The sequence below is a fragment of the Numida meleagris genome, chromosome 7 (assembly GCF_002078875.1).
Source record: "Numida meleagris isolate 19003 breed g44 Domestic line chromosome 7, NumMel1.0, whole genome shotgun sequence".
Taxonomy (NCBI): Eukaryota; Metazoa; Chordata; class Aves; order Galliformes; family Numididae; genus Numida; species Numida meleagris.
This window is the reverse complement of record NC_034415.1, coordinates 22,675,061-22,692,191: the sequence shown is the minus strand read 5'-3', so window position 1 is coordinate 22,692,191 and position 17,131 is coordinate 22,675,061. Positions and strand designations below refer to the sequence as shown.

Sequence of the window (17,131 nt, the reverse complement as noted above, 5' to 3'; positions counted from 1 at the left end):
CTGTACCACAAAGACTATTCCCATCAAGGGGATTTTTCTGCTGCCACCATGCCCCATTTTAAGGAAGGATGAAGGAATTTCTAGAGGTGTAATTTTTTTTAGGCTCCATGTTACCATGTTACATGATGCAGTTGCGAGATGCCCTGTATCAAACTGTGCTGCAGGAAATGATGTTTGCTCTTGTTCTCAGTGCTGAATGCAGGGCCTGCAGGGAAACCAGGCAAGGGTGGTGGGGAAGTTGTTTTCTGGCAATCCATGTTGTACTTAGCACTTTCATTTCTTCCTCCCCTAAGGCAGATCCCTTTCCCTCTTGGTTGGTCACAGCCCTGTCACACTCCCAAAGAGTTTGAGAAGCTGATTCTGAGTCACAAAGTGGAAAATATATAGCATGTCTGGGGAGATTTGACTAAGAAGTAAGAGGAAGAGGAGAGAAAAAAAACGGAGAAGCATGATTTAACTTCAACTCAGAACGCTGTCAGACAGATGCTTGTTTGCATGGGAATGGCCATTAGAGATCTTGCAGCACAGAGGATTGGGTGAAACCTGCCAGGTCAAGAAGCTTTGCTTTTCCTCTAAATGTAGACAAGACTTCATCCTGGAAATCCTGAATGCCACTCCCAGCTCTTTCATGGATCTGATGCTGCAAGATTTTGGTAAAAGAGCAGAGTAGTTCTTTCTGTGATTTATCTCTGCTATCCACCTGTCCCCAAGAATTCTACCTAGTACTAAAGTTCTGTTATATAGCTTTTTTTTCCAGGTGAGGAAACACCCATTTCTCACATGGTGGCCCAAGACTCGGATGGCAGAAGTGGCACAGGAACAGGTCACAGCCAGCACGGGGAGGGACCAAGACCCTGCAGCTAAGCCACAGTAATGGGTGCTTGGTTATGTTACCACACGTGTCCCAGGGCAGTGGTGACATGGGTAAGTGGTAATTAATAAATGCACATAGAAAAAAACCTTTCTTATTGTGAGCTCTCTAGGTGAGAAGTTATAGGTGTATTAATAAAAATAATAACAGTAATAATACAAGCATTTGTATTAGCAATGGTATGGACTAGCCCAGTGTTTCTACACTTGAGAAGGACAAGCACATCCAACACAGCCAGCTCTTGACTCTCTCAGAACACTTTCTAGCGCTGCTGGGCTGCCCATCATGTATCAGGCCATCCCAGTCACTGCTGGACCAGTTCTGCCATCAGAAAACCAGTTCTGTCCCAGGGCAAATCATTCATCAGCACAACCGCAGTGATGCCAGTGCAGAATCGCAGGAGAAACTATCCCTGTGTACTTTTAAATCATCAAGCTAATAAGTACCCTGGATGATAAGATGTAATCTTTTAAATGCAGTATGGATTTCTTCCCCTGAATTATGCATGATAACATCTTTAGGCATGAGCTTTATTTTTTTTTTTTTTCTGAAGGAGCTGTCTTTTGGTGGTAGTGGAAGTAATCACTATGTTTTACAATTAGGCAGGCAGGCCCAGTGAGGGCTCCCTGTTGCTAGACAATCTCTGCTAACGGCTGGGCCCTAGGACGGTGCCAGAGTATCTCCAGGAGATGTGAGACTGTTAACACAATGACTGAACGAGCAGATGCGGATTCCCAGTCAAGATAGCCAATTCTCACCTGGGAAGAGATGAACAAGAGAAAAGGGAATGGATGCCTCAGATTTCAGAAGGGACCAGATAAATTCATAGAATCAAAGAATTGTTTGAGTTGGAAAGGACCTTTAAAGGTAATCTGGTCCAACTCCCCTGCAATGAGCACGGACACCTACAGCTACATCAGGGTGCTCAGAGTCCTGGCCAGCCTGACCCTGAGTACGTCCAAGGACAGGGCATCCACCATTCAGAGCAGATTCTGTCACATACATTCCTCACTTGGGGCTTGCTGGGAGCTCAGGGGTGTTTGGGACCCGCACAATCCACAGGAGGCAATGGACACAAATTAAAAAGAAACATGAAATTCTATCTAAACACAAGTAAATGGTTTTTTTTTGCCATGAAGGTGATCACACACTGGAAAAGGCTGCCTGGAGAGGCTGTAGTGCCCCCATCTTTAGAGATGTTCAAAACCCAACAGGACACAGTCCTGGCAAACTGTTCTAGGTGATCCAGTGTGAGCTGAGCTGTTGGATGAGATCATCTCAAGAGCCTTTCCAACCTCATCCTTGCTGGGATACTGTTCCTGTTTCTTATACCAGGTCCTGACTACTATACCAGTCGTTCTGCAGCAAATCATGTAATGATATCTAAGTGTCCTGCAGCGTTTTTCTCTCATCATTCTGCAGTGTCTCTACAGAGGTTTGTAGTTCCTCATCCCTTCATAGCACCTGGGGAAACTGGGACAGTCAGAAAACAAACAATTTGATTAAAGACGTTTGGGAAGACAGGGGCAGAGGGACCAAATCTCCAGAGCATCGCCGCCCGCTCCCAGACCAGCACTACAACCGCAATGCCTGTGCAGTTGTATTTGGTAACAATAATTTGCAAGCACGCAGCCACAGCAGATGCCGAAGGTGTGGGATGCAGCATGCAGGGCAGCCCCAGGGCTGTAAATCACAGCAAACGAGGAGAGCCCCTGGGCTTTGCCAGGGAGACAATGGAGCAGGCAGCTCCAGTCCAGTGAGCTCAGCTGAACCACAGTCAAGCTAGTGCTTTAACGAAGGTGCACTCCCAATGGGTAAGAGCAGCCTTTACCCACCTGTGCTTCAGAATGCAGGTCTAGTTTCTGTATATCACCTGATTTTTTTCTTTTTTCAGTGATTCTACAGGTCTCAGATTTGGCCAAGGTAAAACAAACAACAGAAATGTATTCTTTGCTAATAGTGTTATTATTATCAGTCCTCACAGATTGATGTTTCTAATGTCACAAACATTTCTTAACTAAAGGAGTGACTTGGCGACTCAATGTATTTTGATCTGATGACAAGTAGAGCTTTATAAAAAGAAAAATTATGTTCTGATTTTCTCATGAATATTGGAAATCATAGAGAAAAGGAGATGTGCATACACGTCTACCTACACACCAGCACAGAACCCCCACTTTATGTATTTCCTTAAATCCTCAGTCCTGACAGACAGGAACAATCTGCTTGCTAGTCTTTTGTTGAGCTGGATAAATACAAGGACTGTGTTTGTATGGTGTAGGGGAAGCAAGCCATTTATGGACAATTAATCACAGACATGTATTCTTTATTTCCTATTTATGGGTGACAAAGCAGGCTGAATTCTAATCAGCTCTCACTATGGAGGGTTTTCATGTCCCTGCTTTCAGCAGTTAACACTTTAGAGATATCAGGAAAGGGAAGAAGTGGAATGAATATGGATTGGGGCCACTCTCTGCTTTTAGTGATGACTTTGCTGCCTTCAGAGAAGGAACAAAGTGATGCCTTGTGAGTGTGGGCTCCTGGGATGGCACCCTGGAAATGGGTGCAGCTACTCAGAACACGTATCCCACAACACTACGTAGGAATGGTGAACTGAGCTCAACTAAAAGCAGCGTCTGAACCCAACTTTCCACTGCCTCTACCTAACCCAGGGAAAGGGGTTGGTACAGCTGTATGTGGGAAGTTTGGCAGAGCATGTGCCACAGCTTTCAGCTCTGACCTTGCTTCCAGAAGAGCCCAGCAAAACTCGATTAAGGATTTCCCACACAGGGCTTATTGCAGGTATGGCCCCTCCATTCTTCCTTGTTTTCTAACTTACACATGCAGTACAGCAGAATGCTCTTCAGCAGAGACACAATCTTAAACCCTTTGTTCAGTGAGAAGAATAACTAACAAAGCTCTGACCTCCTCTCCTTGGATGATGTGCAGTTTCGTCTTTACGGTACTAAAGTGGTTTTATTCATAAGATAAGAATTATGTAGTGTATCCTGACCTAAGTGACACCACGGTATGCCTGAATTTGGAGTCAGACCACTAAGGTAACTGGAATTGGTTGGGACTATGACTGGCACACGTGATATTCAGTATTTCTGGCTTTTATATCCAAGCCAGGTAGTGGGATCCATTGCACCACTCTACACCTGGCCAACCCATGCTGTGTAAAATGCAGTTGTTATGTGTGCTACTAATTGCACAGTAGGCGATTAAAATGGAGAGCATTTTAAAAGTCAAATTGGCCTTTTACATCACGTAATTTGGGATCAGGACCAGATTGCTCTGGATGCTTTAGATACCTAACTCAATCAATGAGTATGAGACATCAAAATGCCTTTGGAAAAAAAACCTGCAGCCCTTAATCTTTAAATTTCATCTTTAATTTTGGAGTGAAATTGGTGCTTAGAAAATATAGCTTAGGGAGGGCAGGGAAAGAAAAGTCCAGCGAGGAAAACTGAAATCTCGCTGAGCCAGGACTGCCATCAGCTGAAGAAGAGATGAGACATTAGCACACAGCTCAGGCTGGCTCGCTCTCAGGAATACATTGACAAAATTGATGCGGAGAGATGACGCCATCCAGCCCCTGAAAACTTACAGCCCTTTAAAATGAGGGCCCCTGGGTGACAGATACTTTTCCAGGCATTAAGACTCTGGCAGCCCAACCAAAGTACAAGATCAAGAAAGTAAATTTGAAGGAGTTACTTTATTACAGATAACACAGCCTTTGCCAGATAGCCACGCTTCAGTTAAGCCCACCGAACCAAACTCCACGTTGCAATTCACTTGGGAAAAGTAGCTTGCCCTAAGATATGATACAGGACAAGCAAAATTAATAATTTTGAGGCGTATCATCATAGGAAGAATGTGAGTAGGTTTATTTTCCCTTCTTTTTATCGGGACTCTCTTACCTTCAGATTCTCCTTCTGGGCTACTATTCAAAGCCAAACTTCATTCGTGCTGCTTGGATCCAGTTTTCATGCCCTAGCACAAAAACAGGCCTTGGGAAAAGAACGAAGCAAGATGTATATGCAGTGGGCCAAGCAGAGAAGAGACACTTCAGGTCTAGGGCTGTAGCTACTGACTGGAAAAATATAAGTGATTTTTTGTGGAATGAATGTTTAGCCCATAAAGGAGTTTGGAGAGATGGAGACTTTAAGGTTGATGGCAAAATGATAGATCCTTGCTTCAAAGTCAGTCTGAGACTGCAGGAAGTTACTCTGAAATTACATGCTGGCAATTATCCTTTGTATTGGGATGGGGATGCTTTGGCCTTCTCCTCTGGGGTTGCCATCGCTATTTCAGTGTCCAAATCTTTTTTATTTTACTAGGAATTAAACTTTCAGATCCCACATGTTGATTTGAAAAATCACAGTTGGTATGCCAAAAACACCACACATTTACAACTTGCTCCTTACCACAGGCTTTGTCTACAAATGGACATGGATCGATAGAGTGGGACCCAAACAATGGATGCAGACCAAAGACCAACAGTTTGTACTCTCCCAGGCCAGGGTCCACAATGCAACATATGGGAGCCTCAGTAGAGGATCCAGCTGGCAGAAAGTGCACAGGCAGTCAGACCTCATGAAAGCTTCACCCATTTCCTCTTGTTACCCCATGGCTTCCAGGGAATACTTCATTAAAGCAGTGATTTGATCTTCAGGGATTTGACCCCGCAAGATGCAAAGCAAGTCAGCATAATTCCTCTTCAGCACTTAAGCAAATGAATAGTAAATTTAGGTGTGTGTTCACCTAGTAGAAGAGAACTGCCTTGGTAGGACAGGGGACTCAACAAGGATGCTGGAGCAGACCATCACAGCACTGGCCTGGGTTGTGAACATCCTTATACTAATTAATTTCCTTTTCTTACCCCATTTTTTTTTTCCAGTTTCTATTTGAGTCAACATCCAAAGACACAGAAACAACTAAAGAACATACTCAAATTTGAGGTACAGTCCAAGTAAGGAGGTCAGTGAAGTTCAAGGCGGGGGCATCGTTGAATCACCTGTGCCCACGTCAGCTGAGAAGCAACCAGAATGCTTCTTCCCTAGGACTGCTGTTCTCTGTCCTACATCAGGCCTTTGCAAGTCACGTCAGTAAGTGTGGTCCCCAAACCCCAGCAGTTTAGGAGAGAAAGCTGTACCCAGGGCACCTTTTTTCGAAGCAACAAAGTCACAGCTTTAGAATGATGTTCATTTTTATTTTCCGATCATAGCTAATTAAAATAAATTAATGGAAACATAGCCAAATCCAAAAGTTTATTGGAAAAGAAGCATTGTACTTTAATTACGCCACTATGTTGTGTACGAAACAAAGCCCACTGAAATCTGAATACTTGATGATCTCTGGAATTTGACTAAGAGCTCTCCGGCCTTAGGGAGAAACTTGACAATTACTAATCTACATATGCTGACAATCTCTACATATCAGGGGCCCCGTGAGGGTCTTTAATTGCTCTGTAAACTTCAAACTGGAGTGTTCTTCAGCAGGAAAAAACAAGATGCTGCATTCGAGCTAAAGAGAGTGGTAGTTGACATGTTTATTAAATACCCTAGACCCAAAGGATTGCAAAGTGGAAGGTTCTCTGGGTAGGAGAAGTTATAAATGCAGCATCAGATTTATTCAAGACAGAACAATTACGTGCGAATGCTCAGGTGCAACAACGGCACGATGCGTCCAGGAAAACTTTCTGCAAAAGCATTTCAGCACCTCCAAACCATGCTTCCTCAGCCCTTTTTGCCCCATTTCCTTCAGTTTTATGATAGCACATACAAAATGTCTGCATGATTTCAATGCAAATGGGCAGTGGGCTTTCTATGTTCTGACCTGGGCTTTTTCAAAAGCAAAATATGTGACATTTGGTTTACTGTTGTGTGATGGTAGACAGTGAATTTTGTCCATGTATCTGACAAAGGCAGAGATTCTACCCTCCACAATACCTTCAACTCAGGACCTGAATTTATCCCAGAAATTTCAGTGGGTTTGGCTCAAAATGTAGCTGCAGGACAACTGATAGTTTCATATCAGAACTGATAGTTTCATATCCTCTCCCCTTAATTTCCAGTTTGACACAAGCTCACACTCTGATGATTAAGGTTATTTGTTGTTACTGACAGCACAGAGGGTTATCCTGGCTCAGTCTCCTATGACTGGACTGACTTGATGATGTCAGCTATAATGTTCACCTTGCACATAATCTCCAAGCAAATTTTGATCATTTCTTTTTTTATTTCTTTGTATTTCAGGAACGTCCAGAGTTTTCCTCCTTCTGCTGTAAGGGCTCGCTACCCCTCCTGAACCAGACACAGCACACGGGGAGAAAAAATAACGTTGCCATCCCAACAGCTTGCAATCAAAATCAGAGGAGAGAAAAAGCAGAGTGATAAAACAACCAGAAGAGAAAAGGTAACTGGCAGGTGATGATGTCAACAGGCAGTGGTACTGCATGTGCTTCAGATGTTTTCTTAAAAACTCTAGTGGAGAGATTACTGCCCTGGAAAGGCATTAAAAGAGCACACATGCTCTCAGCAGACCAAGCCACAGGCACAGGTGTCTGCTTAAGTTACTAATGAAGTGCACCTGGATGAGACACCCAGGAGAACGATGGGGCAGGCACTTGGCTGGGCTCTTTCCCCCCAGAAGCCACTGGATGCAGCAGCATCAGTCCTGGTGAGAGTCTTTATGAAGTGCTTTCCCATTTCTGGGGAGCAGAAGGAATAGGGAGCTTGGGCTGTAGGCAGTGAGCTGTGCAGCACTGGCCTTGCTATGCAGGGAGGTCAAGCAGGAAATAGTTGGAGGGAATAATCAGGAAATTCCCGTTGTTGGCCTTATTGTGGTTACTAACACACCACCCAGACCTCTGAGTTTGGAGAGGGAGTGTGTTATAGATGCAACACATTAAACAACTTTTACTCCAGTGAGCAATGGCACTACTATAACACTTGTTTATTAGCAAAATGCATCTGATCTCAAAGGCCTGCATGACAAGTTCATTACATATCAATTTAATTAGCTGATTTACATTTAATTTACATTTCAATTAATGTCTTTAGCAACAAAACGTTGCCTTAATAGGGTAATTGCCTGTTAGGCAATATGTAAAAGAATAAATAGTCACATTCTGAGGAAGAATTCCTATTTTCAATTTTTTATTACCATAAATAACCTAAATAATTATTGCTCTTAAGGGGCCACGTCCCAGTTCCCTTCTGGGCCTAATTATAAAGACTTAGTACCTCATTAAGCAAAATGGTTTCAGAGTCACAGAAAAGCATTACTCTAATCGTGACTCATTAGTTTCAACAAAAGAGGGGAAAACTGCAAAAGTCGGCACATTTCACCATATTATTCTTGCAGTTCATAAGCAGCAGCACATTTGAGAAGTGGCTGCTACAGCTGTGTAGGCATTTCTGTCCTGAGGCCCTGCTTTCAGAGGGGGGTTTGTGTGTAACTTTGGTCATTAAGAGTCCTGTCAGACTGGAGAAGCTGGCACGTGCGGCCCTGGCACAGAGCGAGGAGTCGGAGCAGGTTTCTGTTTTTCTGTTCCCTGAGAGCTTGGTTTGAGGCTCTAAGGTGGGACCTGTCTTCTTCTGCTATGTCAGCAGGGCTGCTGTCACCACCAAAATATAGCCCAGTGCAGAGAAATGGATGTTTGAGTTCAGTGATGCCATAGTAAAAGCCCTTCAAGACAGTGCTCCTTCGTTGTAACTTCTAACAAAATTTGAAGGAAAAAGGAACTGAACAAGGCTTTTTTGAGCAAATGATAAACTCCTGATATGCCAGGAATGCATACAGCTTTTTTTTTAAAAAAAAAAGTTTAACTGATGAGGAAGCAACCTTTCCACTAAGTGTTAGTTTCCTCATTAACCTTTAAGTGATGATTCAGATAGAAAAGAAACCCCAACTCAAACACCGTGCTATTCTTTCTTATGTTGCAGATAACTCCAGCGCTAACAATAGGATTTCTTGATGGTAGCAGTATGCAAGAACAGTCCACCTGTACTATCCTTTTTGTTTGTTTGTTTTTGTGTAAGTGGTTGGTTTTTGTTCTGTTATTTTTTTTATTACTGGCTAACTGCTACTGTTCTCCTTTTATAGGCAGTTCAGTTGGTAACAACAACGTTAGGTGATGTTCCATATCCCTGAGCTGTAAGGAGAACTCCTGTCCTCGCTGCCCCGCCATCCTGCTCTGATGCCTGTTGAAGCTCCAGAGGCAAACCATCTGAACTGTGCGCATGGGCCAAGTTATTGCCTGAGATTGGCAAGGTCTAGTCCTCAGTTCTTTGTTTTTCCTGTAACAGGGTGCCAGATGTACGTACCATTAGAAAAGTGAAAAAAAAAAAAAAATCAGGTTGAAGTCTTCTAAGTCTAAAATCACCCTTTCACTACAACAAGGAAATGGGTAAATAGTGCTTTCCCTAGAGGGGAGGAGAGAGAGGGAGGGAAAAGCTTCTATTTCCCAAAAAATTACCATAAGAAATTAATGGCTTAGGCTCAGATTATCTCCTGGTATTCGGCATTTTGTTTTTGCTCCCAGACTTGCTTGATCTGGAATTCTCTTCTGCACTGCTAACTCAATTTTTTGCTTTTTAAAGCTCATTTAAAACCTTTCCTACTTTCCTGTGTCGGTGATTAACACTAATCCACTCTCCTCTTTCTTTTCATATGGCTTCTTACACTCACCCCTTGCTACAGACCGCAAGAATTCTAATTGGTGTCTGCTCTTCTTTTTGGGTTTCCATTTTTTCCTTTCTTCCTGCTCCATTTTCTCTCTGTTGCTGTATGCCATCCTGTTACGCTCCCTAGCCCAGATCTGCCTAGCGCTCTAAAGGATTTGATGATTTTCTTTAGGATGGACTCTAATAATAGCCACAATCCTGCCCCTTTACAAATCTTCCTCACAAAGAAAAAAAAATGTTCTGCCATCCAGAGTGAATACCATTGAAAACTGAAAGTTCTTGTTAAAATAATGATAATAATAATCTTCCTGACAGATTGGAGAAATTTTAAAGGAGTAATGTTATAATTTATGAGGAATTTGAGCTTAGATCTCAGGACACCCTATTAAACGAGTAACTCCAGCTATTATTTGAAGAGAGCGTTTCGCTTTTCTTCTGTTATAGAACACCACACTAAAATTTATACCAGGAAAACAAGCCAGCCAGAAAGTCCTTGAGGTTCTCTAGTGACTTTGCTGTCAATCAAATTAACATGGAAGATGCTCAAATGCTGCTACTTTAATGGGCAGAGGGACAAATCTCCTGCCACACTGCAAAAAGGCTTTTCAAAAAAAATTGCAACTAGATGCCATGTGAGCTGGATGAGACTCACAGAAGCCTGAGCCTGGGACTACAATGGGATGTGATGGATTTGGAGTGCTAACTGCCATTTCAGATGGCCTATGCCCCAGTCCACAATTTCTCAGCCTGCTTTTCAGCTGCTGTTCCAGCCTGGCTGCCCAGAGACAACCCTTTTCCCTGTTTTACAGTGTTTCTTGCAACAGATTCTTTGGTGCCAAACTCTCTGACTGTAGCAGAAAGAGCAGGGACTCCTCTGTTGGGAATGGATATCGCCAGAGAGCACTGCGTAGAAGTCATGTGCTGCAATGTGCACACTCCAGAGTGAACTGGTCAGAGCCTTCCCTGTGGATCTGCCCAGTAAGCAGTGCTTTATTTTTTAATATGCTTAAGAGTTGCAGTGTTCACAGACAGAACGTAATGTCAAGCCACTACTGCAACCTCCTGCATATCACAGACAACAGTAATTAAATTCTGTTGTCGCTTCTTTTTTTGGTTTAACAAGTTGTTTCTTTTGTTTTGACAAAACCGTGCCTGCAGTCCGCTCCTCATTTTCCTTTGGAATTGTCGAAGATGGAGATTTCACTTTCCCTTTGAGAGCTGATTCCAGTGGTTACTCAATTCATGTGTTAAAATACAGTGCCTAATTTCTGATTCAAACTCTTCTGCCTTCAGCTTCTAGCAACTGCCTCTTGTATGCCCTTCCCAGTTCTATCAGGTAACTGTTTAGTAGCCTGCATTTTTTCAACACGAAGGTACTTAATGGCTGTAATCGAGCCCCAGTTTTTGGCTTCCCGTTCAAGCCACTGAGCTGTCACTGCTGCAGCTAAAGCCATCACTGCCAGCATTCCGCCTTCGCTGCGGCACAGGGGCACCATGCTGGACACAGCCCCGCCAGCTGCTCCTCATTCCTGCAGGGCCACAGTCTCATCTCTGGGATGGCAGGACTGGCAAGAAGAGCTGGAGGATTCTGCTTCCTCCACCAACATTGTCTTGCGTTGTTCTGCCAACCAGACAATGTTCTTTTCTGTGCTTTTTAAATACAAAACCATAAATGCATAAGGAATAAAACGCTCTAATTTATTCTACAAAAGTGTTCATCAAGTGAGAGACAGGACTCTGGGAAAAGATTAAGAGCTTACATTTTTCATTTGACTTATTTCGCATAAAATTTCATAGAGGATAAAATGATGGGAGGCAAAGAAGCAATGATATTTCTGTTTTATCTCTGTCTAAGGACCATAAATCTTTCTGAAGTATCATTAATTATAGCAGTGCAATTCACAACGCTATTGTTAAGGGTCTATCAGCAGCCCCATTATAAACCCCCTATTTTCAGGGGTTTATAACTTGGTTAGAATAATTTTGTTTCAGGCAAAAACTTTGCTGGGGCAACGCCTCCATCTAAGATAATTTGAAAAAAAAAATTAAAACACAAAGGAAAGTATTACCTCTTTTGAATTGATTAACAGAGAGCCCAAGAACTTTCTAGCAGTATAAATCTAATACTGTATTGGCTGATTGTATCTGTACCATTTGTGAATTCATAAGACTGAATGCACTGAAGTTATCTTTTTGATGAATTTAGATCATTTCTTTACAAGGAAAGTTTCCAATTACCATGGCTGAATTCAAGATCTGGAATGTTCCTCTAGTGGCTGTAATCAAATCAGATTTGATTTCTTCCTTAGCTGAAGCCAGTCAAGAAAGAATTTAGCAGACCTGGAAAACAGCTTACATGTTAAGAATATTTCAGTGTCTTTGGGTAGCTTCCCTTATTTATTTATTTTTTCTCCACCGCAGGCATGACTTACATCAAGAATTAGTGAAGGTCATAGCCAACAAAGTAAGTTTTGGCTCAGCAGCAACACAGAAGATTCACTCTGCTATGGTTGAGCCACAATGAAATGTGCAGAGAGGTGCTCAGTTTCTCCAGATGAGTGGTGAAAAATGCTCTTCAGTAGGCATGAGTGAGATTGGGAGAGCACGGGGAAGAAAGGTCACGGCTTCCTACAGAACAAAATGACCAGGCAGCCTTTTGCCTGAAGTAACTTGTAGGTGCATCAAGGAAGCCTGAGAGCTCTGCCCAGCCGAGTCCTTGCAGGTTAGGAAAGAGCAAGATGAATGTAATACACCACACCATGACGGGATCGACAAAGCCATTGTGGTCTTTTTCTAAAGCAATGGATATTAATGAATTCTAACTTCTGAGCAACTTCTTTCCTGCTTTAAAGTAGAAAGATTAGATGAAAATGTATTTTGTGAAGACTGTGCTGACACCCTCAGGTAATCTCCATCCTCTGTCCTCATCAATAATCTAACAGTCTACCTTCCCTGTTACATTACTGTCTGCAGTAATGCAATTCACTTTGGTCCCCTTAGATCCTATTAGAATCTCTCACATTACAAAATTCTTCCAGCTCTGCTCTATAGTGCACTGGGATTGTTTAGTCTTAACTTTTTCTGGCTGTTTTCCTCGACTACAGATCTTTGCACAGGAACAGGCTTTTGTGAATTGCACATTTAACCCAGCAGTGAGTGAGAAGATCAAAAAAAGTAATGCATGTGGGTATTGTCCTGCACAGTCTCTAAAGCATTCTGATTCTGCTTTGAACACTGGTGAATGTAGCTTGTTATAATGAGTTCCACTATCTAAAGTACTTTCTTCTATCAGTTTTGACTGTGTTGTCTTTTAATTTCATTGCCTGTGTCCTTTGAAAGGATAAATAGGCACGGGTAAATAGAAAAACACATTTCTACAAATTACTCAATCCCTTATGTACCTCTTTTGTATTACATCTTACTTTTCTCCTCTCCAAAGTAAAGCAGTCTTAATGTTTTGTTTGTTTGCTTTTTCTAATATGGAAATCTTTCCATATCTCATAATTTGTTGCTGTTATTTGAGCAGATGTCTTCCTGGAATTCTCCATAGTTATTTGTGACAAGACAATCACATTCAGTGATGCTATCTAAAATAGAAGCACTTGATATACGTAGACTGAAGTCTTTTTTTGGCTGCTCCAACAACATTAAAGGTCTTAAAGTAGGCAGAAATGGCTCTCTGACAACACACTTACTAGAACTGCAGTAGAAGGAGGAAAAATGTGGAAAGCTCCTTTATTTCCTTCATTCTTATAGCCAGAATAACTGTGAAATACCACTTTGTACTCAGGGAAATGTTTCCTAAGTTTAAGGAGAAAAACATTCATGGCTTCTTAACCAAAAGTGAATCTCTGACAAACTCAGTGACATTAGATTTGCTCTCTGATCTCCAGTCTTATCTGATCCGTTTCTGTCTAATTCACAGTATTTTTTAGATTCTGGACAATATCCATTGTTTGCAAATGTGATTTTTCCTGTATTTTCCACCTCACCCATGCTGCAGCACATAGCAATACGTTGAAATTCTTGAGGCCCAATCCTCTGGACCACTGCAAAAATAGGGTAGAATTGTTGTGATAATTATCTTAAGCTAGTATAACTTCAATCTTTTGAGAGTTTGAGTGTTGAGTACTTTGATGAAATTGAAGTTCTTTGATAGAAGATATGCGGAAGGGCTCAGAGGACTGAAAAAGAAGATTTTAAAAGGAGAAGATTGAAAAAAACATGAACATAAATGCAAAGCTGTCTTCCAGGATCTTGTATTACAAGAACCTAAGTAGAAGTAGTGTTCCAAGATTTACTTTTGTAAAAGCAAAGGAATTCACTCATTTTCACAGCAGGGAAACTGTACAGCAGTTAATACCACAGGTCCGTTAAAGTATCGTGCCCTTTGTGGTTTTGCTCATCAGTTTTGCTTCTTAGCAAATGGATTTGTGCTGAAAGACAGGATTTCTCCTCCTTTGCCCCGTATCCCTGCATCACTATTCCCACAGTACAAACATTTGACTAAACTATGCACTTCATCATGACTACAAGATACAGATGGATCTCACACTGCTGCAGAAAGGGCTGGACAGGAAAACGCCTGCAGCAGCATCCTTCCCTTCCAAGGTCCAGCATAGTGAGATGGAGAATGTTGGCAGATCTGAGGGATGGAGGAGTATCTCTGTGCTGTGTGTGTAACCCTCCAGCCTTCCCTGGGTTTTCCCTGGTTTACCAGAAGGACGGTCTGAAACTCACTGCTTTGTTGTCACTGCAGACAGACTTTCTGCCTTGCCTTGTGCTCCTTTTGCAAAAGTTATAAAGCATTTCTGTTCCAGGGCACTACACACAGCTGTTGAACTTTCATCACAAACACGAGGCCATTTTTGACTTCAACACTTATTTCAGCTTATTAATATAAGACTTCTGGTCTTATATTGCCACATTTACCATAAAATCTCGTACCTCACAATCTTTAACGCATTATTTATCCCTCCAAAACGTATATGTATTGGTGAGGTACTGGAACAGGCTGCCCAAAGAGATGGCGGAGTCACTGTCCCTGAAGGTATCCAAGAACTGTGGGGCCATGATTAGTGGGCATGGTGGGGATAGGTTGGGGTTGGACTGGATGATCTTACAGGTCTTTTCCAACCTTATTGATTCTATGCTTCTATATGAAAGGTACCTGAAAATATGCCATAAACCATTTTAACATCTGAGGCTATGGATCTTTGAGAATTTCCTTCTCATTAATTCTGGAAAGCCATTCATAACCTTGAGACTAATAATGCATAGAAAACATTTTTATCCAAGTGTAACCCCTTCTTTAATGTATATACTAGAGGTATGCAAGTCAAAAATGAGGTTTTTTCCAGCCCCTAAATGCAGAATTCTGCCTTTTGCCTGAACAAAAACCACAAACCAAAAAAGGCTCACAGCTACTAGAAAAGTCACCAAAAGAGACATAAATCCCGCATTTCTAGTCATTTTATTTTAAAAGATTGAAATCAATGAATATATCGCTAGGAATAACTGAAACCACTGTTGACTGCCCTGACGTCTTTAATATATATACATACATATCTATATATAGTATTAATTAAAAACCAAAATGCCTTAAGAATGGTGATTGTTTCCCAATCACTCAGCGCTAATAGTCAGTCTTTGAAACTGTAAAATTAAAACAAAGTCATGGGATACATTTGTGCCATTGCCCTCTTTTGGAGGCAATTACTGCCCTCTGAGCTGCCCCTCCTCTCTCCAGCCGCACTTGTGAATTTGGAAAGAATATCTAAAGGCTTAAACCCCTCCCAGCCTGAGGCTGCAGTGAACTGCAGTTAGAAGTCACTGTTTTGGTGTTATACATAACAGCAGATACTCTGAGACAACTGAGCCTCAAGGAGTCCAGAGGGCCAAAACCAGAATATCGGGGAAACCCGAGGACGCGCCCAACATTAAAAAGAAAAAAAGAAAAAAAAAAGCAGAGGGGTGAAGCGCAAGGCACTTCGGGAAGGGGCGGAGGCGCGGGGCATTGTGGGAGTGACGCCAGCCGCGCGCCGCCCTGAGGGCACCTCCCTTAGCGCCTGGGCCCCGCCCGCATGCGATGTACGCATGCGCAGTGGGAGGCGGAAGCGCGGTGGTTGCCGTGACAACGGCGTCCGGCCCGCGGCCCGGGATCGGGATCGGGATCGGGTCTGGAGTTGTCACCTCCTGCCCGGCCCGGCCGCTCCATGCCGCGGAAGGTGCTGCGCTGCGTCCTGCAGCTGGAGATCCGCTCGGTGAGTGCCCGGGCCGCGATTCCTCCGGCCTGCCCGCTGCGGGAGGACTCACTCCTGTTCCTTCTGTCCCCCTTCGCCCGGCCCGGGGCAGTTCTGCAGAGCTGGTGCCGAGCGGGACTCCCCTCTTCATCCTTCATCCGCCGGCGGCAGCCGTGCTCCTGGGCGGAACGGCACGGGCTGGCGGAGAGCTGCACGCCTTTGGAAAGCAGCCCGGGTGAGGTGAAGGGGCTCAGCCCGTGCCCGAGGGGCAGCGCTGGTGCTCACCTCGTCAGCACGGCTTCGTGTGCTCTCTGCAAGCTTATGTACAAGGATAAAGTTAGATTTATGTCACTCTTCTGGAAATGTTTAAAAAGTAGCTGAGGTAGGCAGAGCTCTGGCTCTCTGCCCTCCTCACAGGGCAAGCATTTCCACTTCTAGCACACCTGGTGCCAAAAGAGCTCGAGGTGCCGGCTGGGAAATTCAAGTGCAGCCCCAGAAATTGCCTGCTGGGAACCAGACCCAATATTCCTGATTGCTTAACCGTTATTTTTCCCAAACTTGTAGGGCTGCTTTAAAAAAGAGCTGTGCATTTCTACTAGCAGATTATGAGGGTAACACCATAGCAGTGTGTTCTGCTGTCTCACCAGCCTGTGTTTGCACAATGCAAAGGCCCCCGTATTTCCTGGAAAGGAGCAGATGTGCTTTGCTTTTCTGTTTGTCCTGCCACTCATATGCCAGGACAGATGATGGGCAAGGTGCTCTCCAAGGCCTTGGCTTCTTTGCCTATGGAGTGTTTATTACCCACCCTGCTCTCAAGGTTTCAAGTAATAGCTGAAAGGGACAGAACAAAAATTCTCCAACACAGGTATACAACACGGACTGTCACCACACGACATCATTTTGCTCAGAAAACCCTATTCATAAATGTATTTAGTTTGCTTTAGGACCACTTACTTTGCCTTTTTCTCTCCACACTGGGAACTGTCTTAGCAAACTTCACTCCTGTGATGGTCTGAAAACTTTCCAGCCTCACTTGGTACTCTTCTCTTACACTAATATCAGCACTGGCTTTTCACTTTCTTCTCTGGTGTTTGCTCCCTAGATGTATTTTTTGGGTAGCAATTCTGTCATTCACAATTCATCTTTCTCAGCTAAAGAGATCTGCTTCCTTCTGTAGTGTTTTGTGTGAGAGGCTTACCAGTCTGATCATCCTGGGGGTGGGTGCTACTCTTTCACTTAGAGTTTGCATTGATCACTTGAATTCAGCATTACAGATGGGGTCTCACAGCTACCACATACGATGTCAGAAAAAAAAATAGTCTGAA

At 43.2% G+C, this 17,131-nt stretch overlaps 1 protein-coding gene across 3 annotated transcripts in view; it reads left to right on the top strand.

The window, feature by feature from the left end:
- Positions 15,620–17,131, top strand: part of SPATA6 (spermatogenesis associated 6) — a 40,940-nt gene continuing 39,428 nt past the window's right edge. Inside the window, exon 1 of one of the 3 annotated variants that reach the window (XR_002441078.1) lies at positions 15,620–15,827. Coding sequence is in view for 2 of the 3 variants with exons in the window: in XM_021404492.1 (XP_021260167.1) it covers positions 15,780–15,827 (48 nt within the window). In the remaining variant the exon portion in view is untranslated. The remainder of the gene's footprint in view (positions 15,828–17,131) is intronic. The other 2 variants (XM_021404492.1, XM_021404493.1) reach the window with 2 other exon arrangements.